Below are 22,233 nucleotides of genomic sequence, written 5' to 3' on the forward strand. Positions count from 1 at the left end.
AAACAAAATCTCACTAAGTTGCAGAGAGCCTTACTAAGTAACTGAGGCCGACTGAGAAGCTGTGATCCTCTTGTCTCAGCCTCCTAAGTACTGGGTTTATAAGCATGTGCCACCATACCCAGCCAGGTCTAGTTTTTAAGTGGGTCATTCATGTTTCTGTTATTGAATTATAAGAGTCAAGAAGGCATATGGATAACTAGTTTGAGCACCAGGAGAGGGGTACAACATCATGGTAGGCCTTAACCTTAGAGCGGCAGGATCCAGAAGCCACTCAGGCTTTATGAGGCGGGGTGCAGTAGTATGAAGAACCCAAGAATGGCCAGCGCAGCTGTGTCTTATTCTCTCAGGGCAGGGAGAAGTGAAATGATGCTTGTACTTTCCAGAGAGGTTGGGTGCCTCAAGAACTCAGACTCTGGAGGTCTAGTTCAGGTCCAAGGAGGCAGAGCTCTGTAGCTGTCTGATCCAGAGAGTGGGTGGCACAACTCACATAAGATTTGTTTCTTTAAGGAAAAGTGTACCACAACAGTTCAGGTGCCTGGGGGCACAACTGCTCTGCAGGGTTGGAGCTATGGATCTCCAAGGGGCTGGATTCTGCTTTGGCTCAGGTTCCAGGGGGCAGGAATGCACTGCTGGGCTTAGTAGCTAGAAGATGGAGCACAGTAGTAACCAAGATGAAGATTATGGAACCTCTTATGCAGCTCATTCCCAGGAGGTAGGGAGCTGTAATAGCTAGCTCTCCACGGTGAGGGAATGGTATATTGCCATCTGTGCAGTGCAGCAGAACTCAGGGATGAGGGGATGCAGTGGCTGTTGGCCTCAGAAGCAGGATGCACTCACTCTAGCAGGAGCATCTTTGGCCAGTTTTGGCTGTGGGGTGCAGGACACAATGGAGCACCTTTTCTGGAGAGATGCGATGTGAGTGCCACTAGAGACAGTCACAGGTAGCTCCCTTAGCTAAACCCAGGGCTGTGAGGCCCGTAAGATTCTCCGGTAGTAAAGACTGCAAGTGTCTGAGGCAGTATCCAGAGCTAGGGTTCGCCCACATACCTCTTCCTTGCTGGAAGAGGTCCCTTCCTGTCTGACTGGGGCAGCAGAGGCAAGGTGCGTCCTTCCCTTCTTTATGAGGCCATCCTGAGTTTTTGTGCTTTCCAGAGTTTCTGCCACTTCCTTGCTATACTGGACTCCAGTGCTTTCCTCTGGTCATTCTTTTCGAAATGTAGTTTTCTATTAATTGTATTGGTCCTTTTTGGGCCTGGGGGTGAGGGGGTGAGCACTAGTCATCTCTAGTCAGCTGTCTTTCCTATTCACTCACTTACAGTTTTTCAACATAAGGGATCCTGAACTGCAGATTTGAGCTGGAGTTTAAAAGTCCTGGGAGCATGACATGGTGTGAAGGCCTAAGACTGTGGGGTGAGAGGTTCTCCTTTAAGAGCAGAAATCCCTTTCCAAGTCAGAGCAGACCCACCAAGGAAATGCTCTTTCTTTGGCAGCTTGGTATTCCCCTGTCGGATAATGGGGGAAATCTATTTGTTCTCTTCCTTTCTCTCTGCTGAGTTAATATCTGTTGAAACAGTGTTTAACTTAGCATTAGGAAGGCTACATTTTCATAGAAAGTCAAACTATAAATGTTTCTCGTGGTTTTAAATTTCACTGTTTTGTATAACTTCAGTGAGAATTGTTTATTTTCTGTTCATGACCCCAGATCCTGCAGCAGTTATACTTTATTACATACTGGCCTTGAAATAGATCTTGTAGCAGATTTCTTAAATTTGGGCCCCCGGAACTGAATTTATTCATGTAATTAAAATGCTCTTTTCACATTAGTTTCCTTTTCTACTATTATTGTAAATTTGTAGAGATAAAAATAGTAACAAGAAGCACATTGTACTTAAAGGATATCACAGAAAAACTTTAATATAGTGTTATAAAAATGGACATTATTCACAGATGGGCTTTATCCAAGTTTTATTTTATAGATGGATGGATATATGGCCTTTCAAAACCCAGTGGGAGAACATTTATAATGTTTTCTTTCTTTCCCTTTTAATAATTTGCTTCAATGTCTAGTAGTCATCATAATCAGGATTTTTTTCTCATGCCTAACTTAAATCTTTCCACCTGTATATTAACCATATTTCTTTACCCTTTGACCTCAGTTGAGGTGGGAGGCAGACAGTTATTATTACTCTTCTATTTCTGTATCTGTTGAAGAACAATGCTTTACCCATTATGTAAATTGGTGATAGTCATAAAGTCAAATTCCCTTAGAAATATAGATGTCTATCCATTCTACATGAAATAGACATTACTTTGTTTCAGAATCAAGAGTTATTTTTTTATGGTACTAGGTATTAAACCGGGGACATTCTTTCTCTGAATACATGCCTCAGCTATTTTTATTCTGAAACAGGGTCTCCCTAAGTTAGTATGTACAGACATTGAGCCTGTGATGCTCCTGTCTTCAGCCTCCCAAGTCCTGGGGTTACGGACATGTGCTACTGTGTGTGACTTCAAAGTAACTTAAAAAAATTTTTTTTTATTGGTGCATTGTGGTCATACATCTTAATAGAATCCAAGATGGTGGAGACATACATGTACACATTACTTAATTAGCCCTTACTCAGTTCCCGCCCCATTCCCTCTCCCTGCCACCTTTTCATGTTTGGCTTAGTGATTGACATTGATATGTTTGTTAAAGTACATCATGTGTATTAGAGAATTTCCTTCTTTCCCTCTCCCGTCCTCTCAGTTAGGTCACCTTATTTGCTCATCTATAGAATCTTCTTCATCTAGAGTTCCTCCTATGACCCATTTTCTCCCTATCTTCCACAAATTAGGGCAAGTCTCTGATTATTTATTTATTTATTTATTTATTTATTTATTTATTTATTTTTGTGGTACTGGGGTTCCTGGAAGCCCTTCTACCTCCGGGCTAAACTCCCAGACCTGTTTTTATATATATTTTTATTTGGAAACAGGGTCTCTTAAGACAGAGCGGCTGGCTTCAAACCTGTGCTATCCTCCTGTCTCCGCCTCCCAAGCATGGGGATTATAAAGCGTGCACCACCACGCCCGGCCTGATTACTTATTTTTTATGACTGACTAATCTCATTTAGCATAATGATCTACTTCATATCACTATCCCAGAAACTCTACAGTGGTTACTAGAAAGTACTACATACCACTATCTCTGGTCTCTAGTATATACTACCGTACCAAATTCCTACTCTCATTCTATTTGATCCTATCTGAGGCTTTACCCTATTCTTGCATTTGCAACTTCACTTCCCTCCTCACTCAACCTTCACTGTTGAACACAATACAACTTGCCCTTGGTTATACCAACCCAGCTGACACCTGGAGACTGCGAGAAATCTGTCAAAAGCAACAGATACAAACTTCTGAAACCATGAGAAGGAGGAATAACAGGGAAGCAATGAGCTCCCAGAACATCACAATAACAGAACTTGACAACACAGAATTGCAGATCTCCAGAAGGTCAAATCAGGAATGTAACTGTAGAGATAATACAGGACTCCTGAAAAGAATTTAGAGAGAGTCAAAGTAACTTTTTTTTTTTTTTTGTGGTATTGGGGTTCCTGGAAGCCCTTCTACCTCCAGGATACACTCCCACGGGCTACACTCCCAGACCTATTTTTTAACTTTTTTATGTGGAAACAGGGTCTCTTAAGTCAGCAAGGCTGGCTCCGAACCAGCGCAATCCTCCTGTCTCTACCTCCCAAGCGCGGGGATTACAAGCGTGCGCCACCACGCCCGGCCAAAGTAACTTTTTAAAGTAAACTAATATCATACCTTTCAAGCATTTTTCAATATCATTATGTAAGAAAGTAAATAAACAAGTAATGAAAAGATAAAGTCAAGGCATATGCTGATAGTATGGTAATCTGGTTATACTGTGGTGTAAGTGATTAAGTATTTAGGGAGAAGCATTTCTCTGGAAGGAAAAAAAGGTTAATGTTTGGGTAGCCAAATAAAATACATGAAAGAAACTTAATTATACAGTGAGCTTCATTTTTAAGCATTATATATGTTTTTGAAATTGTGTTAAGTCATATTTAAAGTGTATGAAGATGTTGGTACATCCACGTAAAACTGTTGGACAGTATGAAGTAAAGCTAAGCATTCACTTATGCAATCATTCCACACCTGGGTCTATGTCCAGTAGAAATGGGTGCTTATGTCCATCCACCCCAAAGCATCTATTACATACATTAGAATATTCATAATATTATTTACAATGGGCCCAGACTATAAAACATAAATGTACTTCAACAGCAGAAAAGATAAAGAAACTAGTATAGTCATAGTCATATAAAGCAATAGAACACAAAAATGATAGAGATTTTTGATAACATCAAACAAATGAAGCCAGACACAAATATCTATGTAGGATTCATTTAAATGAAGTTCAAATGTAGGCAAGAAGTAATCTGTTGGGATAGTGATCAAAGGACTGTTTTACCTTTTGGAGACTGTTGACTTGATGAACATACAAGGAAGTCTTCTGGGGGTTGCTGTATGCTAGACCTTGATCTGGGAGAGGATTCCATGTACAGACACATGGGTACACATGATCTGAACCGAGTACTTCAGATGGGTGTGCTTTACTATGTGCACGCGGTGCTCCTCACTTACCAGCTCTTTAGACCTGAGGCTTGCGTTAGCAGTGGCTCATGACCTGGGCGCAGGTCTCCCTTTGCAGCATGGCCTTTTCTATACTCCGGGGAAAGCCTTCTATGAGTATGAGGGTAGAATTTTATTATTACTATTTTTTGGGTCCATCAATTAGTATTTTTCCATTCCCCTTTGGCTTTTCAGGAATTCATACTTCATTAAATTTTAAAAATTATATTTTTGCTATATAAAAAGTGGCAGAGTTAATTATGGCTATAATCACTTGAATGTTCTCATTTCTATCGCTTCTCTGTTTCCTGGTATAATTCAGTACAGTTATGTCTCCCAGCTGAAAACTTTATTCAGGTTATATTCTTTTACTTATTATATTTGTGGTGCTGGAGATTGAACCCAGGGGCATTCGACCTCCAACTTACACTCCCAATCCTTTTTGTTTTTAGACATGGTCTTGCTAGTTTGTTGAGAATATCACTAAGTTGCTGAGGCTGCTCTTGAACCTGCTGTCTCAGCCTCCCAAATACTGAGATTACAGGCATGCTTTTTTTTTCTTTAAAATGGAGTAAGGAAAATAAAGCCTAATAGCATTTCTTACTTGAAAATAACTTTTCAGTGTTAACTTATCACTTTTCAAAAAGATGCTGTATATTTTGCAGTCTTGATATAAAAATAATCTCTGTTTTATGGCTCTTCAAAATGTGTTATAACGCCTTCTGGGATAACATTTTTAAACCACTTTTTTGTAAAGTGAAGTATGGATAAATGTCCTGTCCGTTACTTTTCAACACCTGCTTCTAGTTGCTTGCTGTTTTAGTTGATGTGAACTAAGAAGCTTTATTCAAGTAGTTAATTTCACTACTGGATTTTTTGACTAGTTGATTTCCATTTGTTTATTTTTGTAAGATTGTGAAATTATATTTTGAAAATGTAATGAGCATATATATATATATGTAATTGAACCCATTGAACCCAGGGGAATTATACTTCTGAAGTACATCCCCAGCCTATTTTATTTTTATTTTGAAACAGATTCTTACTAGGTTTATGAAAGTCTCACTCTTTGGTGAGGTTGTCCTTGAACCTACAATCCTCTTGTCTCAGCCTCCCAAATGCTGAGATTAAAAGTGTGTGCCACCCTGCCTGGCACGAGCTTATGTTTTATTTATTTTTTGTTGCTTATTTTTTTGGTGGTGGGGACTGAGCACAGAGGCATTCTACAGCCAAGCTACACACCCAACTGGATTTTATTTCTTATTTGGAAATAGGTCTCATGAGGTTGCTGAGAGCCTCACTAAATTACTGAGACTGGGTTTGAAACCTGCAGTTCTACTGTTTCAGCTTTCCAAGTAGTGAGATGACAAGTGTGCACCACCACACCCGACTATAAGCTTATATTTTAAAGCATCTGTGTGAAATATTTTTCACTAAATTCCAGTTAGCATGTTATAGATTTTTAGAGGAAAAATCTGCTTTATCTAATGAAGTGGCAGAGGCATGTGTGTAAAAAAAGGAAATAGTGTGCAAAGCAGAACAAAATAAATCAGCAAAGGTGAATAATTGCTAAGTTACAGTGTAGTGCTCTGTTGGCATTCTTTTTTATGAAATATACTCATTTTTATCTTTCAGATCACATTTTTTAAGTGAGAATGTGGCATTATAAAAACTGTGACTATGTTCTTAGTTGAAGACATTTTTGAGGTGCTAAGTATCACACCCAGAGCCTTGAGCATGCAAGGCAAGTGCTGTACCCTTGAGCTACATCCCCAGCCCACTTTTATCTTTAAAATGAATATATGGTGGGTTTGGGGGTGTGTGACTCATTGTAGAGACCTTGCTTAGCACATATAAGGCCCAGAATTTGATTCATAGTGTAAAGAAAAAAAAAATAAAAAGAAAAGAAGAACATACGGTTATTACAAAGTAAATGTAAACAGATCCTCCTGTTTATAAACAGATCCCTTGTGATTATAATTTTCTACAATATTTCAAAATCTATTTGTATTACAAACAAATTGTATGTATTTTGAGCCTAATGCTTTCTTTTACAACTGGGACATGGGGTTCAAGAGCAAGGCAGTTTTCATATAGAACCTTTCATACTCTCAAGACATTATTTTTTTCTTAGCAGCATTTATATTTCTAGTAAGGAGTTATTTGTATGGTTGATAAATGAATGCCTCTCAAGGTAGATTGACAGTCATCAAGAATACAGACAATAATAAATGTTGATAAGGTTGTGGTAAATGGTAACTCTTATATGCTGTTGATGGGAGTATAAATTAATACAACCACTGTGCAGATCAGTATGAAGTTCCTCAAAAGACTAGGGGTGGAACCATTGTATGGCCCAGCTATGCCAGTCCTCATCATCTTTCCAAAACAGTTAAAGTTAGAATACTATAATGATACTTGCATACCAAGTTTCATAGCAGCACAACTCACAATAGACAAATTATGGAACCAATCTGGGGTCCATCAGCAGAGTGGATAAGAAAATGTGGTATATATACATAATGAAATTTTACTAAGCCATAAATAAAAACAAAATGATGTTATTTGCTGGAAAATGGATGGTATTAGAGAACATTATGCTAAGTGAGATCAACCAGTCTCAGAAAATTAAGGGTTGTATATTTTCTCTCATATGTGGAGGCTAGAGAGAAAATAAGAAACATAAAGGACTTTAGGTCAATGAAAAGAGAAGCCAGTAAAAGAGTGGAAGGGTACTGGGGGAGCAAAGTTGGGAGGGAAAAAAGGAGAACTGAAGAAGGGAACAGTTCAAATAATGCTGTGGCAAAATATGAAGATATTGCTGCCAATCTCACTAACTTTTATGAGAAAGTAGGAAAGGGTAGGGGTGTGGGATGGGGAAGAAAATGTGTGTGTGTACTTTGAACTTCACACTATGCTGTATAATTACAATGTACCAATAAAAGTATACTTAAAAGAGCAAACTTTCAATCCAAACCACACTATGGATAAATCTCAAATATGTTACATTAAAGTGAATGAGAGACCAGACTCAAATGGCTACACACTGTGATTTCACTTATATGACATCCGAGAAGGACAAAACTATGGAACAGAAACCAGACACAGGCATGTAAAGGTTCAAGGGCTAGAGTTGGTGTGAGAGAATTTACTCCAAAGAGAGGGACTTTTTGGACTGCTGAAAATGTTCTCTATCTTGATTGTGGTGGTGGTTACCCAACTGTATGCATTTGTCAAAATTCATAGAGTTGTATACCAGAAATGAGTGTATGTAAATAATACTTTAATAAACTCAACTGAAAACACAAGAGAGTGTTAATGAAGCTTTATTTTCTATTAGCATTTAAACAAACAGATTGCTAGCTTGCTGCTTTGAAAAGCAGGAATGAGCCCCTGCTTTGTTGGCAAGGAACCCAAGAAACTAGTGAGGCCAACTTCCTACTCATTACTCACAGTACTTTCTTCAGATGCTTACCCTGATCATCTGACAATTAAGGAACTTTGTAATTCTTAATCTCTTAAAAAAGTATAAAACTATATGCTGCAGGCTCTTAAGTGTCTTGTGGCAAGATCTTTATTTTATTTTATTTTTTTGGTGGTACTGGGGTTCCTGGAAGCCCTTCTATGTCCGGGCTACACTCCCAGACCTATTTTATATATATATATATATATATATGTGTGTGTGTGTGTGTGTGTGTGTGTGTGTGTGTGTGTGTATATTTTTTTAAATAGCATCTCTTAAGCAAGCTTAAACACCATAAAAACTGTGAAATGCTGAGTAAATGCAAGTGGTTTCATTGCCAACTATTTAAAAATCTAGATGCAAAAATAAATATACCCACTCGAATTTCAGTATCAAAAACAACCTATAGAAAGGGCCTGGGCCTCTCTGGGTGAGATGTGTGGGAATGGTTTGCTTGAGTGGCAGCTATGTTGACCCCATTGCCTTCTTTGTGCCTGAGGGGGAGGAGCCGATGTCCAGAGCCTTAGTGCCAAGCCCTGGTGAATGGCAGGGGTGAAATTTGGCAGATTGGAGAGTGAGAGGAGAGTCATTCAGCGAACTCCTATGGGCATAAGTTGGACTAAAGGCTCTGAAGCAGCGAATCAACAGTGTGTGTGTGTGTGTGTGTGTGTGTGTGTGTGTGTGTTGTACAAGCTCTCACCTTTTATCAGGATTCTCTTGTTCTATATATATATATAGTGACCATTGTAGGAAGTGTATAAGTGCCATACTGAACCCTTTCTTCTAGTATCTCATCTTCCACATTGTCACCTAAGCTCCTCACACATTTTTGTTCCATGTAACAGACAGTTGTTATTCTCATGATTACTTTATGAACCTATTGGTATCAATGATAAAATTTTAGCTATAGTCATGTCATTCTTCTCCTTTTATGTATGTATACCCACAGTTGATTCTAGTATCATATGTCATGAAGAAATACTTCAGATTATACTCAGCAAATATTTAGATATGTGACTATTTGAAAATTCATTTATAGGATATTACAGAATTATAAAATGAATTCTATTAGCAGTGTGCTGTTGGCCAGGTGTGTTAACATCTGCTTCCTTACTTGCAAAATGATGGTACTAGTATCAACTTTGCTGTTATCAATGTATTGTTGGAGGAGCTGCAACAGCTTAGGAAATTTTGCAGTCAACTCTTGATGTTGCATGCAAATTAAAGACACCAGTATTTTTCATGACATTTTTAAATTACTTTTAATAATCCCTGAACAGAGCACGCTGATTAAGTATTATGTTTCTCCAGGAAGAGTCACACCAGCGCAGCTCCTGTCCTATATTCAACTCTTCAAGAATAATCTGAAAGCTCTAAGAAACAATTGTGGGCTCCTACAGCTTGGACTGGCCACAGTTCAAACGCTGAAAAACCCGCAGGCTGCCAAGTGGGACAACTTTTTGGCTTTTGAAAGACTTCTACTTCAGGTATGTTGCTATGGGAAATTGTTGGGATATTAATGAAGTTTTAACTTCTAAGGAAAAACTTTGATATTTACTATAGTTTAAGTAATCAATTATATTGCTGAACTGTGTTCTGCATCAAATTCTCTAAGTACCTCCAAATTAAAATTTAAGTTGAAACTTTCCTCCTCCTCTTCCACCACCACCTCCTCCTCCTCCTCCTCCTCCTCCTCCTCCTCCTCCTCCTCCTCCTCCTCCTCTCCCCTTCTTCTTCTTCTTCTTCTGCAGTACTGGGGATAGAACCCAGGGGCATTTTACCTCCACGCTATACTTCCAGCCCTATTTTTTTCCTTTATTGTGAAACAGGGTCTCACTAAGTTGTGGATGGATTCACTAAGTAGCTGAGGCTGGCCACAAACTTGTGATCCTCCTGTCTCAGCCTCCCAAATGCTGGGATTACAAGCATGCACCACCACACCTGGCTTAGTTGAAGCTTTTTCTAAACCTGTTTCTAAATATTATTTTGTGTGTATGATACTGGGAATAGAACCCAGGGACATTGTACCTCTGAGCTATACCCCCAGCCCTTTTTTTTTAGTCTTTAAAAAATATTTGGAACAGGGTCTCACTGAGTTGCAAAGGGCCTCGCTAAGTAGCTAAGGCTATCTGTGAACTGCGATTCTCTGGTCTCAGCCTCTTGAATGCTAGGCTTGCAAGCGTGCAACACCACACCTGGCTTAATTTTTTTTTTTTACAATGACATTTTTGGATTCTCACTTAATGCTAGGAATTTTTTTTAAGCATTTGGCAAACTTTTGAAAACCTCTTTTTAATTTTATTCTGTTAGACTATCCTTGCTAAGACTCTACTTTTGTTATAATTGCATACCACTCTAGCTAGCACTGCGTTATCAGTCATTTCTGGGTCCTTACAAATTAGTGTTTTAGCATAGGCAAACTCATAACTGGCTGTTGTAATTGCTCTTGTTTATGTACATGCTTATTTTATATAGCATACACTCATTCATTAGTATAACAAGTATATAAGGTCCGCTGTCCCTTTCACAGACTTTGGTTAGAAAGTGGAGCATTTGAGTTTATTTTGAGCATGAGGGCAACATGTGGCTTTTCCCAAGAGCTTTGAAAGCCACTGAGAAATCTCAGCCAGGGTTGAGAATTGTTTATTTCTTTGTAGACTCACTTCTACTACTTTCTACCAGCTCTCCATCATGGAAACCTCAATGTTGATTTTATGGCCTAAGTAACATTATAGACAACCTTGGTTAAGAAAAATAAATTGGACTTGGAAATCTACAATTCAAAATAGGTGACAGCATTCTTCTTCCCCATGGCTGGTTCTGGTGATCTAATGGCCAGGACTGTATTGTTTGAAAGATTCGTGTTTGATTTCAGATTCCTGGAAATGATACATTTAGCGATTTAATTTAAAAATAGCATATGATGTACTGAGAAGTAAAACACTGGAAAAATCTAATGTTTTCTACCAGTGACTACATTTTATTTATTTTTATTTATTTATTTTATATATATATATATATTTTTTATTGGTGCACTGTATTCATACATCATAGTGGGATACAAACTTTTGTAGACATACATGCACACATGGCCAGTCAGCCCCCACCCGATCCCCACCCCATTCTCTCCCCATCCCTCCCTCCCATGCTTGGCTTAGTGGTTGACATCTAGTATTATAGCAATTTATCCAAAATTAAAAATGATAATCTCAAATAACAATTTCATTTGTCTGATACCAAGCTTTTGATGACTTAAAGATAACATTTCAATATTTCTTTTTACTTTCTTTCTTACCAGAGAATACTTTTTTTCTATTTTTTTTTAGGTGAAACTATCATATATTTATATATTTATTTTTCAGAAAAAAATCTATCCTAATATGGAATATGGACTCTAGATACCCAAAATGATCTTGAAAAAGAACAAAGCTAGAAGATATATATTTTCTGATTTCAAACCATATAAAGCTACAATAATTGAAACAGTATAGTACTATTCTAAAGGCAGATATATAAACCATTGGAGTTAAATAAAAGCCTAGAGCTGAATTCTTCCCTATAATGTCAAGTTATTTTTGACAAGGTTTCCACGAACATTTGGTGGTGGAAATAATAATCTTTTAACTAAATATTGTTGAAAAATAATAATTACATGGAAAAGAATAAAGTTGGACCCTTACCTAATCCCATATACAAATATTAACTCAAAATAGATAAAAGACCTAGATATAAATCTTAAGACTATAAACTTTTAGAAGAAAATCTGGGTCATAAAACCTCACAACATTGAAATTGGCAGTGCTTTCTTGGATATGATTTCAATGGCACAGGCAGCAGAAGAGTATACAAACTCCCTAAAAAATTTAAAAAGAAATTGTATATCCAAAGACAATGTAAACAGAGTTAACAGTTACTAATACAATGGGATAAAATATTTCCAAATGCTATATCTGAAGGTATATTAATATTCCAACTAGAAATCCTAAAAATTAACAACAATAAAGGCAAACAATACCATTTAGAGATAGGTAAAAGACTAACATAAGTAATGAATCTCCACAGATAACCAATCTTAGTTGTCTGTTGGATGGAAAATCTTGTTTCTCTGGTTCTGATGTGTGTTACCTATTTCTTCTTTGTAGTTAATCTCTTTGAGTATTTTCTCTAGTGCTGGTTTTGAAGACATAAATTCCTTCAGTTTCTGTTTGTCATGGAAGCTTCTTATTTCTCCATCTAATTTGATAGAAAGTTTTGCTGGGTAGGAAATTTTTGGCTGGAAGTTGTTTTCTTTCAGAGTTTGGAATATGTTACTCCAAGCCCTTCTGGCTCTCATGACTTGGTTTGGGAAGTCTGGAGTGATTCTAATTGGTTTGCCTCTGAATGTCACTTGGCCCTTTGCTTTTGTTGCCTTTAAGATTCTCTGCTTGGCTTCCACATTGGTCATTTTGACAATTATGTGGCGTGGGGGATCCTCTTCTCCGATCCTGTCTAAAGGGAGTTCTATAAGTTTCCTGGACCTGTGTATCAACCTCTTGCTCTATGTTTGGAAAATTTTCTGCTATTACTTCCTTGAAGAAATTGTTGATCCCTTTGGTTTCACTTTCTTTTCCCTCCTCTATTCCAATTATTCTTAGGTTAGCTCTCTTAAAATGGGCCCATATTTCTTCAATATCAGATTCCTGCTGTTTGATATTTTTTCCTAGATTAGAAACTATGCGTTCATTTTTGGAATGATCATCTTCTAAGATCAAGATTCTGTTCTCCATGTGTTCTAATCGGTTGTTTGTGCTTTGAATTGAGGCCTTTACTTCATTAATTGCATCCTTTATCTCTTTTTGGCTCTCTCTGAGTTCTTTTCAAAACATCTCTATTATTTCTACAGTTATTTTTCTTTTTTGATCTTCTAGAAATCTCTGATTTTCTGTTTTATCGGGTTCTGATGTTGTGGGGTTGTGGGCATTCATTGCTCCAGTATTATTCCTCTTTCCCATGATTTTGGAAGTTTGTGCCTTCTCTGGGTTCTTCCCTTGGGTCACTATGACTTCACTTAAGGTGCTCTGGATCTCGAGTCTGTAGTATCTCAGACCCCACTACTCCTTTACTGGGTTGTATCACAGAGTCTCTGACCCAGAGAGTCGATAGAGGCTGCTTTAGACTATGGGGGGTGCCAGGTTGCACGTTCTCCTATGGTGTGATATCTCTGCCACCGCCCCTACCCCACTGGGTCAAGTCCCAGGGAGTACAGTACTGGGATTTCTCCTCTGTGGCCCGCAATTTGACTCACTGTTCTTGAGTACGCAGATGTAGCTGTACTGGATTCGGTGAATTCTCTGCTGCTGCCGCCGGTGGCAATATGGCACTGCTGCTACGCCCTCGGCCGTGAGGCTGGCGTATTTCTTGTTGGTTTTGATTTCGACTCTGAATCCCTGCAGCGTGTGCTGAGCTCAGCCACTGGGAGCTTTAGATTTTACCTGCAGCGAGAAATCCCACCTGGCTGTTCTGCAGCGGCTCACCTCGGCTTGCTGTAGCCGTCCGGTGAATTTGTCGCTGCTGCTGGCAGTATGGCGCTGCTGCTGCATCCTCGGTGTATCTCTTGTGTGGCTCTGAGCTCTGTTCTCAGTCTGCTTTCTCCCTGGAGCCTTGTGATTTTTTTGTTTCTCTGGTGATGGTGTTTTCTGGCTATGAAAGGCGCTAATTTTGTGGTAATGGAGATTGGTTTTTAGCGGGGCTCTTAAGCCCCGCTTTTCTCGGTCGCCATCTTCCCGGAAGTCTCCCAGTGACTACATTTTAAAAAGCCAAATAAAAGAGTGTCTTCATGACTCTTTTCTTCTCTTTCATCTCCGAGGTCTGTTATCACAGGCAGTATTTTAGGCATTGAGTATATGTTGCTAGTTATCAAATAAATGTGTCTGTTTCAAGAAAGAACAAGTCTAGCCTGAACACAGAAATGGTAGTGATGTTACTGACAAAACTGTTCACAAAGCAACTTTGCTTTCTTTTTTTTTTTTTCCTTTTTATTATTTTAAATTACACTTATGTTTTCAGTTTATAATCAGGGAATTTCATTGATTTTAAAATTTACTTAATGTAGTGTCTTGATATGTGTATAAATTGTATAATGTTTAAATTGGGTTAAACCTGTCTATTTCCTCAAACATTTTATTATTTTTTTAAGGTAAAAACTTTTTGAATTTTTTTTCTAGCTTTTTGAAACATGCTGTCACACTTTTGTGCAACAGCACACCAGAGCTTCTTTCTCCCTTCGATTTTTTTAAATGAGTATAAATTTACTTAATTTGGTGATAAGAATGTCAATACTTCCTTTTCTATAGTACATCAAGGAAGTCTGAGTTCATCTCCTCATTTGAATAGAAATAAAGGATCTACTTCCTGATATTGTTGTCAGGACTGAGTGAGATCATATGTGTATCTAAGTTCAGTGCCTTGCATATGGTCACTGTTTAATAAATGATAATTATTGTTATTCTTTTAGCTGAGCCAAAAACATTTAAAATACCAACTTATTTTATGTGAGTGATGCCTTTAATATATTCTCACCTCAGTTTTGTTTCCCTAAAGTTTATTGAGGAAGAATATCTGTCATTTTGAAAAATGTTACAATTTTTTTATATTTACTGTTTGATAATGTTTAGCAGTATTTTTATTCAAATCTGCAATGTATAGCTGATGTTTTTATGCTAATTGTCTCAGGAAAAAGCTTTTATTGAGTGTAATATAATTTACGGTGGTTATAAAATTCTAGCAAACTGTGGGGTAAAGGAAGCAGCTGTGTTTATACTTCCTAAAGCACATGCTTTGTAAATATCTATGTGTTATCCATTTCCACTGATTTCTTTAGGTAAAATTTATATTTTACAATAAAAATCCAACATAGAAAATGATTTTAAAATACAAGTGAGTTAGAAAACTACTTGAGACAATCCAGATATAATATTGCTTTAGTTTTCAATTTTATATGTCTTTGCAATGAAAAATAAACCATAGTACTTTAATGGTTACCAAAGTAGTTTTTAATAGGATTCATTTTTTAACACATTAAATTTTAGATTACCTCTTTTTAAAACAAACTAAGTATACCTAAGTTAATAATACTATGCCTGCTAGTTCTATAATAATTCAGTGGGTTTTACCTTTTTAGTTTTCTAATTCTTCTATTAACTCTCAGGCTATAGGGCTCAGCTTAGAAATATAACAGCTCATTTTAGTGCTCTTCCTGACTTCACCATCTTCTTGGGAGGTCCTGTTTTATAATGTCTGCTTTTTTTAAGCCACTTATAATAATTAGAATTTTGGATATAGAATGTCCCTTAGTAAAGCTCATGCATTGGCAAAGCAAAAAATGCTCAGAGGTGAAATAATTGAATCAGAGCTCAGGGCTCTAATCTCCTTAGTGCATAAATCCACTGATTAATAATTTGAATGGATTTACTGGGTGGTAAAGGAGCAGGTCGGGTGGGGCTGGAGGAGGTGGGTGACTGGGGGAATGGCCTTAGTGGCCATATCTGTCCCTGGTCCCTTCCTCTGGCTTTCTTTCTGCTTCCAGCTGCTATGAATAGCTTTCCTCTAGCACACTCTGCCACCATGATGTTTCTGCCTTGGAGCCAGTCTGCCATGGACTGAACTTCTGACACCATAAGCCCAAATCAGCTTTTCCTCCTCCAAGTTATTCTTGTCAGGTATTTTGGTCACAGTGATGAGAAGCTGACTAATATAGACTAAGCTTGTTTGAGAAGTTTCTGTCAGTCCGCTTCTCTGTGGGCAAAGGCCTCAGTATACAGTTATTCAGTATCATGGTGTGTTGTCAGTTGCAAAAACATCTGTGATATCATTTGAATAAAATGGGAGGAAAGAGTCAGACGACCCTTATCCCCTAAGCCAGTCATGAGTGCCATTTGCAGGCGAGGGAGAGATTTTGAAAGGATTTTTCCTGAGAAAGAACTTTGTAAAGCTTGCATTTTCCAAAACTGGATCCAAAATAACCACAGAGGCAGGTATCTGAGAAAACAACTTTCTTGCTCTCCTGATTTCCATGAGGAAAGCTATTTCTAGGCACTCTCTTGGCCTCTCTCTCTGACTTCTATTCTTTCTAGCTGGTTGATATTGTTGGGCTGAGTGAATGAACTCAGCTCTGCTTTTTTCCCTCCTGGGAGGGGCTGTAAACCAGGGAGCACTGAGTATTCCATTCTCCGGGCTGGGATCTGTCCTCCCTGGGTGTAGCAGCTGCTGCTCCTGTCTCCACTCTGCTATAGCATGAGCTGGCAGCAGGGAATGGGCACACTGTCCTGTGCCTTCATGGGAGACCTGCTCTGGTTAGGGTTTGCCTGTGACTGAAGCAAACTGAGGAAACTGCTGTTGAATTCAAGAGCCATATTAGTAAACACACTTGGCTCACACACCTGCCATTCCACTACCCAGTCTGATCTCTATCTATATATTCAGGCAGTATATATGCATCCTTTCATAGTGTATGAAGATTTTATTATCTTAGTGCAATACTAAATTGTGAAGTTTTACAATTTTCCCAAGAAAATTATTGAGAAAATTGACAGATGAAAAATGTCAAACAATAAAGAGATCTGAGTAGCCTCACATATTGGTTCCTCTGGTGCTCAGGTGATTAGACTCAGTAGACTTAATTGAGAAGACCTCTTAACCCTCCCTTTTTTGCCAGTACACCTGGGGGTCACTATCTCATTTAAAGATTAGAATATTTGTAAACTGATACTTGTCAGAAATATAAACCTTCTTTCCACTCTTTCTCTTCTCCCCAGGGAAGCTCCTGTCCTCTAGTTCTTTGCCAAGAGAGGTGTCACTTCCAAATGTGGAAGGAAATAGCTAAAAAGCCTTTTCCAAAAGAAACTGTTCTGTTTCATTTTGTGTAGCAACCATCTCCTGAGCACATTCTCTCTGTTGGATAGTGAAGTTATTATAAAATGGAAGCATACAAGGTTTCTTGGATGTGAATACAGCTAATTTTGTAATGTGGTTTAGATATCAGCACATTAGTACTATTTGTGCCACCTTCAGGGATACACAACAGTATTAACTTTTATAGGTTGGTCTGAGTGCCTGTGTTCTTCATTAATACTATTGTCTCTGTGAGAAAAATCCTAGATGATCAACTAATTTTTTTTTTTTTTTGGTGGTTCTGGTGGTGGAACCCAGAGGCTTTCTACCTCCCGGCTATACTCCTAGACCTATTTTATATTTTATTTAGAAACAGGGTCTCACTAAGTTTCTGAGAGCCTCACTAAGTAGCTGAGGCTGGCTTTGAACCTGCGCGATCCTCCTGTCTCAGCCTCCCAAGCGCGGGGATTACAAGCGTGCGCCACCACACCCGGCCCAAATTTTTTAGAAAATTTCTTAGGCTATGGACTTGACTATAATTCTGCCTCTAGTATTGGAGCCAGGTTAAAAGCCAAAGTCTGTCTTCTCCTGAAGCCATGTCCTTCACTATTGTGCATTACTGGGATATTTGCCCTGTGGAATGCATCAGAATGTATGTTAGCCACTTCTTTCTTTCTTTCTTTCTTTCTTTCTTTCTTTCTTTCTTTCTTTCTTTCTTTCTTTCTTTTGTTGGTAGTACTGGGGTTCCTGGAAACCCTTCTACCTGCGGGCTATACTCCCAGACCTATTATTTATATATATATATATATTTATTTGGAAACAGGGTCTCTTAAGCCAGCGAGGCTGGCTTCGAACCTGCGTGATCCTCCTGTCTCCGCCTTCTAAGTGCGGAGATTACAAGTGTGCGCAACCACGCCCGGCACCTGTTAGCCACTTTCTAACAGTCATTCTGATGCTTCATCAAACTTATTTTCAGGTGTGAGGATAAAAAGTTCTCAAGCCGGGCTTGGTGGCACACGCTTGTAATCCCCGGGCTTGGGAGGCAGAGACAGGAGGATGGCGCAGGTTCGAAGCCAGTGCGCTGGCTTAAGAGACCCTGTTTCTAGATAAAAATATAAAATAGGTCTGGGAGTGTAGCCCAGAGACAGAAGGATTTCCAGAAACCCCAGTACCACCAAAAAAAAAAGTTCTCAAAACACAAGTCTACATAACCCACTAATGCTCAATGTATATGCATTTCAATTGATATTTTTTCAGAAGTTTTTTTTAATTGGTGCATTGTAGTCATACATCTTAATGGAGTACAAGATGGTAGAGACATACATACACACATCACTCATTTAGCCCTTCCCCAATTTTCACCCCATTACCATTACTTCCCCTCTCCTTCTTTCTCAAGTTTCGCATAGTGATTGACTTTGATATGTTTTTGAATGTATATAATGTATATTAGGAAATTTCCCTCTTCCCCCCCTTTCATCACCCCCGGTTAGACCTCCTTATTTACTTATCTATGGTTTTCCTCCTTTGTCTAGAATTTCTCCTATGACCCCTTTTCTCCCTAGCTTCCACATATTTGGGAGAGCATCTGGTTTCTTACTTTTTGTGGCTGATTAACCTCATTTAACATAGTGTTCTCCATTTCCATCCATTTCTCTGTAAATGATGTAATCTTGTTCTTTATGGCTGAGTAAAATTCCATTGTGTACCTATCCCATAGTTTTGTAATCCATTCATCTGTTGATGGACATCTTGGCTGGTTCCATAGTTTGGTAAATGTGGTTTGGGCAGCTATAAACATAGATATGCATGCATTAGTTTGGTATGAAAAAATGCTCAACATCATTAGCAATCAGAGAGATGCAAATCAAAACTACCCTGAGATTTCACCTAACTCCAACTAGAATGGCAATTATTCAAAACACAAAAACAAATGCTGGTGAGGATATGGAGAAGTGGGAACTCTAATACATTGTAGGTAGGATTACAAATTAGTGTAACCACTTTGGAAAACAGTATGGAGGACCCACAGAATAATGGGAATAAACTTATCATGCAGTAATACCACTTCTGGGTATTTATGATAGAATGAAAAACAAAATACAAAACTAAATTGATAACTTTTTGAGTGAGTACCAAGATCACAAATATGCAGTGTTTCCCACTAATTTGTTTACCTTTGATTCTTTGATACACACATAAGTTTGATACTCAAGTTAGATTTTCATCTTTAGTTTTACTCCTTAGCAAGCCTCTAATTGAAACTTAGGAGACACATTTTTCTATAAAGATATATGTCATCTCAATTTCAATTTTTCTTGCAGGATGTTTTATATTAATATTGTTTTCTCCCCTAGTATATTAAGGTATAATATTTTTGAATAATAAGAGATTAAGAAATGGAAAAATAGAAAGTCATGTCTATTAGTTTCTAGTTCCTTTGCCCAGGGTGGGCACATTGCCAGGTTTAGAATTGGGTGAATTTGTGCCAAACACCTGATTAGAAAGTGGGAATCAAATATGTAGGCCATATGAACTTCGTCTTTTAAATTGTGCTTGCCTTAGTAGTCATGATATCATGTGTTATTCCAGCTGGAAGCCAGAGTTAGTAATCAGGCAAAGTATATTCAAGGCTAACAATTTTGGTTCTTAGTGTTTTTTTGGGTCTACTAAAAGAGTTTCAAATACAGAGTTTATGATAATAGTTGAAGGTGCATGTGAGTGGGTTCATTTAGGGGAAAACAAGAAGACTATTCATTCTGGCTTGCTTGACCAAAGGAGAAGAAAGATGGTGGTTGCTTCTCTGTACTGACTCTGTCTTTCACCCTGAGCCACTCATTCTAGCTATTTGTACCATTCACCATAGCTATTTTTACCATTCTGGCCACTCCCTGGTTGCTGAGATTTTCTTCTTCTTCTTTTAAATATTTGGATTCATAGGAATTAAGGAAAATAACATTATCTGATTGATTTTTTTAAACATTAGTCTACTTTGATGAAACTGAGTCTTGCTCATGTCAATTTATAGGACATCTTACGTGTAACTCAGGCATGTTTTTCTGTAAAGATAGTGACTTGGCTGACTTATATCTAGAACTTTTCTTACCTAAGGATTTTTTTTTTTTTTGTGGTACTGGGGTTCCTGGAAGCCCTTCTACGTCCGGGCTACACTCCCAGACCTATTTTTATATTTTTATTTGAAAATAGGGTCTATTAAGCCAGCGAGGCTGGCTCTGAACTAGTGCAATCCTCTTTTCTCCACCTCCCAAGTACGGGGATTACAAGTGTGTGCCACCACGCCCAGCTTTACCTAAAGATTTTGAAGTGCTAGAGGTTGGCTTTACATTAGTGAGTACATGTAATACTACTAAACAGTAGAGTTTGATTTGGGTACAAATGGGTTAGGTAGAGTGAATTATTTATTGAAGGTGTTTTGTTTTGGCCAATGGCTGCTAATCTTCAAAAATTTAAAGTTGAAAGGAAAAGTGTGATGGTGTATGCTTGTAATCCCAGTACATGGGAGGCTAAGAAAGGAGGGTCGCAGGTTCACGGCCAGCCTTAGCTACTTAGTGAGTCCTCCCACAAGGTAGTGAGACCCTGTTTCAAAATAAAGAATAAAAAATAGTTGAGAGGCTGAGACAGGAGGATTTCAGGTTTGTGGCCTCAGCTACTTAGTGAGATTCTCTGCAACTTAGTGAGACCCTGTTTCAAAAATAAAGAATAAAAAATAGGGCTGGGGGTATAGCTTGGAAGTGGAACACCCCTGGATTTAGTCCCCAGTACTGCCAAAAAAAAATAAAAAAAAGAAGAAGAAGTAAACAAAATTTAGAGAAACATTTCAAGAAATATTCAAGTATCTTTCTGGCTAGGGACACTGCAGATCTGGCCAAGCCTGAGGGCCTGACTGAATATGTGTGCCTTGCCAGCCCCTCTGTCCCTGCTTTTGGGTCAAGGGACTAACAGCAGAAGTGGAAAAGTGCCAAGGGGGTGCTGTGGAGTCTGTCTTTGTTTTCTCTCTAAAGTTCCTTGGCCTTAGGAGGACTTATGTGGGTCCCCTGAACACTCTCTTTGCTGAGCGCTTGCCAGGGGAAGCTGAACTAGCTTATAACTCGCAGTCTGGTGTTGTCGAATCATTTTATAAACTTAAAATTTTTTGTGTGTGCATAGAATACATCTTCTAGAGTATTGTGTCATTTTATATATGTGTGAACACAAATCTACAGCTGGGTAATTACATATTGGTTACACCATATATTTTTAATGGGAGTCTTCACTAACACATATGCAGGACACTATTTTTTTTTTTTATTTCCAGATTTTGAATTCTTAAAAAAGTAGTAAATGCCATGAGGCAAGGCCAGTACTAGAGCCAGTGAGGCCGGGATTAGAGTCTGCCAGGCGGCCAGGCCAGTGCCGGGGCCTTCAAGAGTGGGATCAGAACTTGCAATGTGGCATACACAGAGAACACAGAAAACAACAACAACAACAACAAAAATCAGATGCTTTCCCTAATATGCAAACACTAGGAAGAAATGGGTAATAGGAGGAAATCTGATTGAAGAAGGGGCCCTATGGAGGAGCAATTAAGGTGACCAATCAGAGAGAATGGGATGGGGGAAAATGGAATCTCTTTATAACACATGGTGTATATAAACAAATATATCAAAGTTAATCACTAAATCAAGTATGGGATTGAGGGAGGGGGAGGGAGTGGGATGGGTATTGGATAGGGCAAACTGGATGATGTGTGCTTGGAAATCCTCACAAGTCTTGTATTCCATTGTGATGTTTGACTACAATGCACCAATAAAAATATATTTTAAAAAAGTAGTAAATGAGTAACAAAAATTGCCAAAAAGCCTATTCCAGATGGAAATATACATTAAAAATTGAAAGATTACCACCCTGATATATATAATTATCTTGTTATCCACCTATGTGATTTTTCTTCAAATCTTTATTGTGGTTTTACAAGAAAGTACAAAAGATTTCTTATTCTAGTTAGTTCAGGTAGGGGTAATGTAGTATTTGTTTGTTTTTAGTGAGTTCTTTTTAGTGTAAAACAAGAAGCAAACAAAATAGGAAAAATATTTTACATAAAAACAAAGATACAAAGATTGAGCTACATGACATGTAAAGAATATATTTGGATGAGTAAGAAAAATAAAATCAACAGAGAAAATAGTAAAATATGTGGTCAAGTTGGGCATGGTGACATGTGCTAATAGTCCCAGGTATTTGGGAGGCTGAGGCAGGAG

At 38.2% G+C, this 22,233-nt stretch overlaps 1 protein-coding gene across 2 annotated transcripts in view; it reads left to right on the forward strand.

Annotated features, from left to right (window-relative positions):
• The window catches only part of SCFD2 (sec1 family domain containing 2), a gene marked incomplete at both ends in the record, with an annotated part of 435,303 nt that overhangs the window by 59,693 nt on the left and 353,377 nt on the right, over positions 1-22,233 (forward strand). For both annotated transcript variants that reach the window (XM_080698111.1, XM_080698112.1), the window contains one exon: positions 9,419-9,594. In XM_080698111.1, coding sequence (XP_080554237.1) covers positions 9,419-9,594 — 176 coding nt within the window. The remainder of the gene's footprint in view (positions 1-9,418; positions 9,595-22,233) is intronic.

This window comes from Muscardinus avellanarius, assembly GCF_963383645.1.
Source record: "Muscardinus avellanarius genome assembly, chromosome: 6".
NCBI lineage: Eukaryota > Metazoa > Chordata > Mammalia > Rodentia > Gliridae > Muscardinus > Muscardinus avellanarius.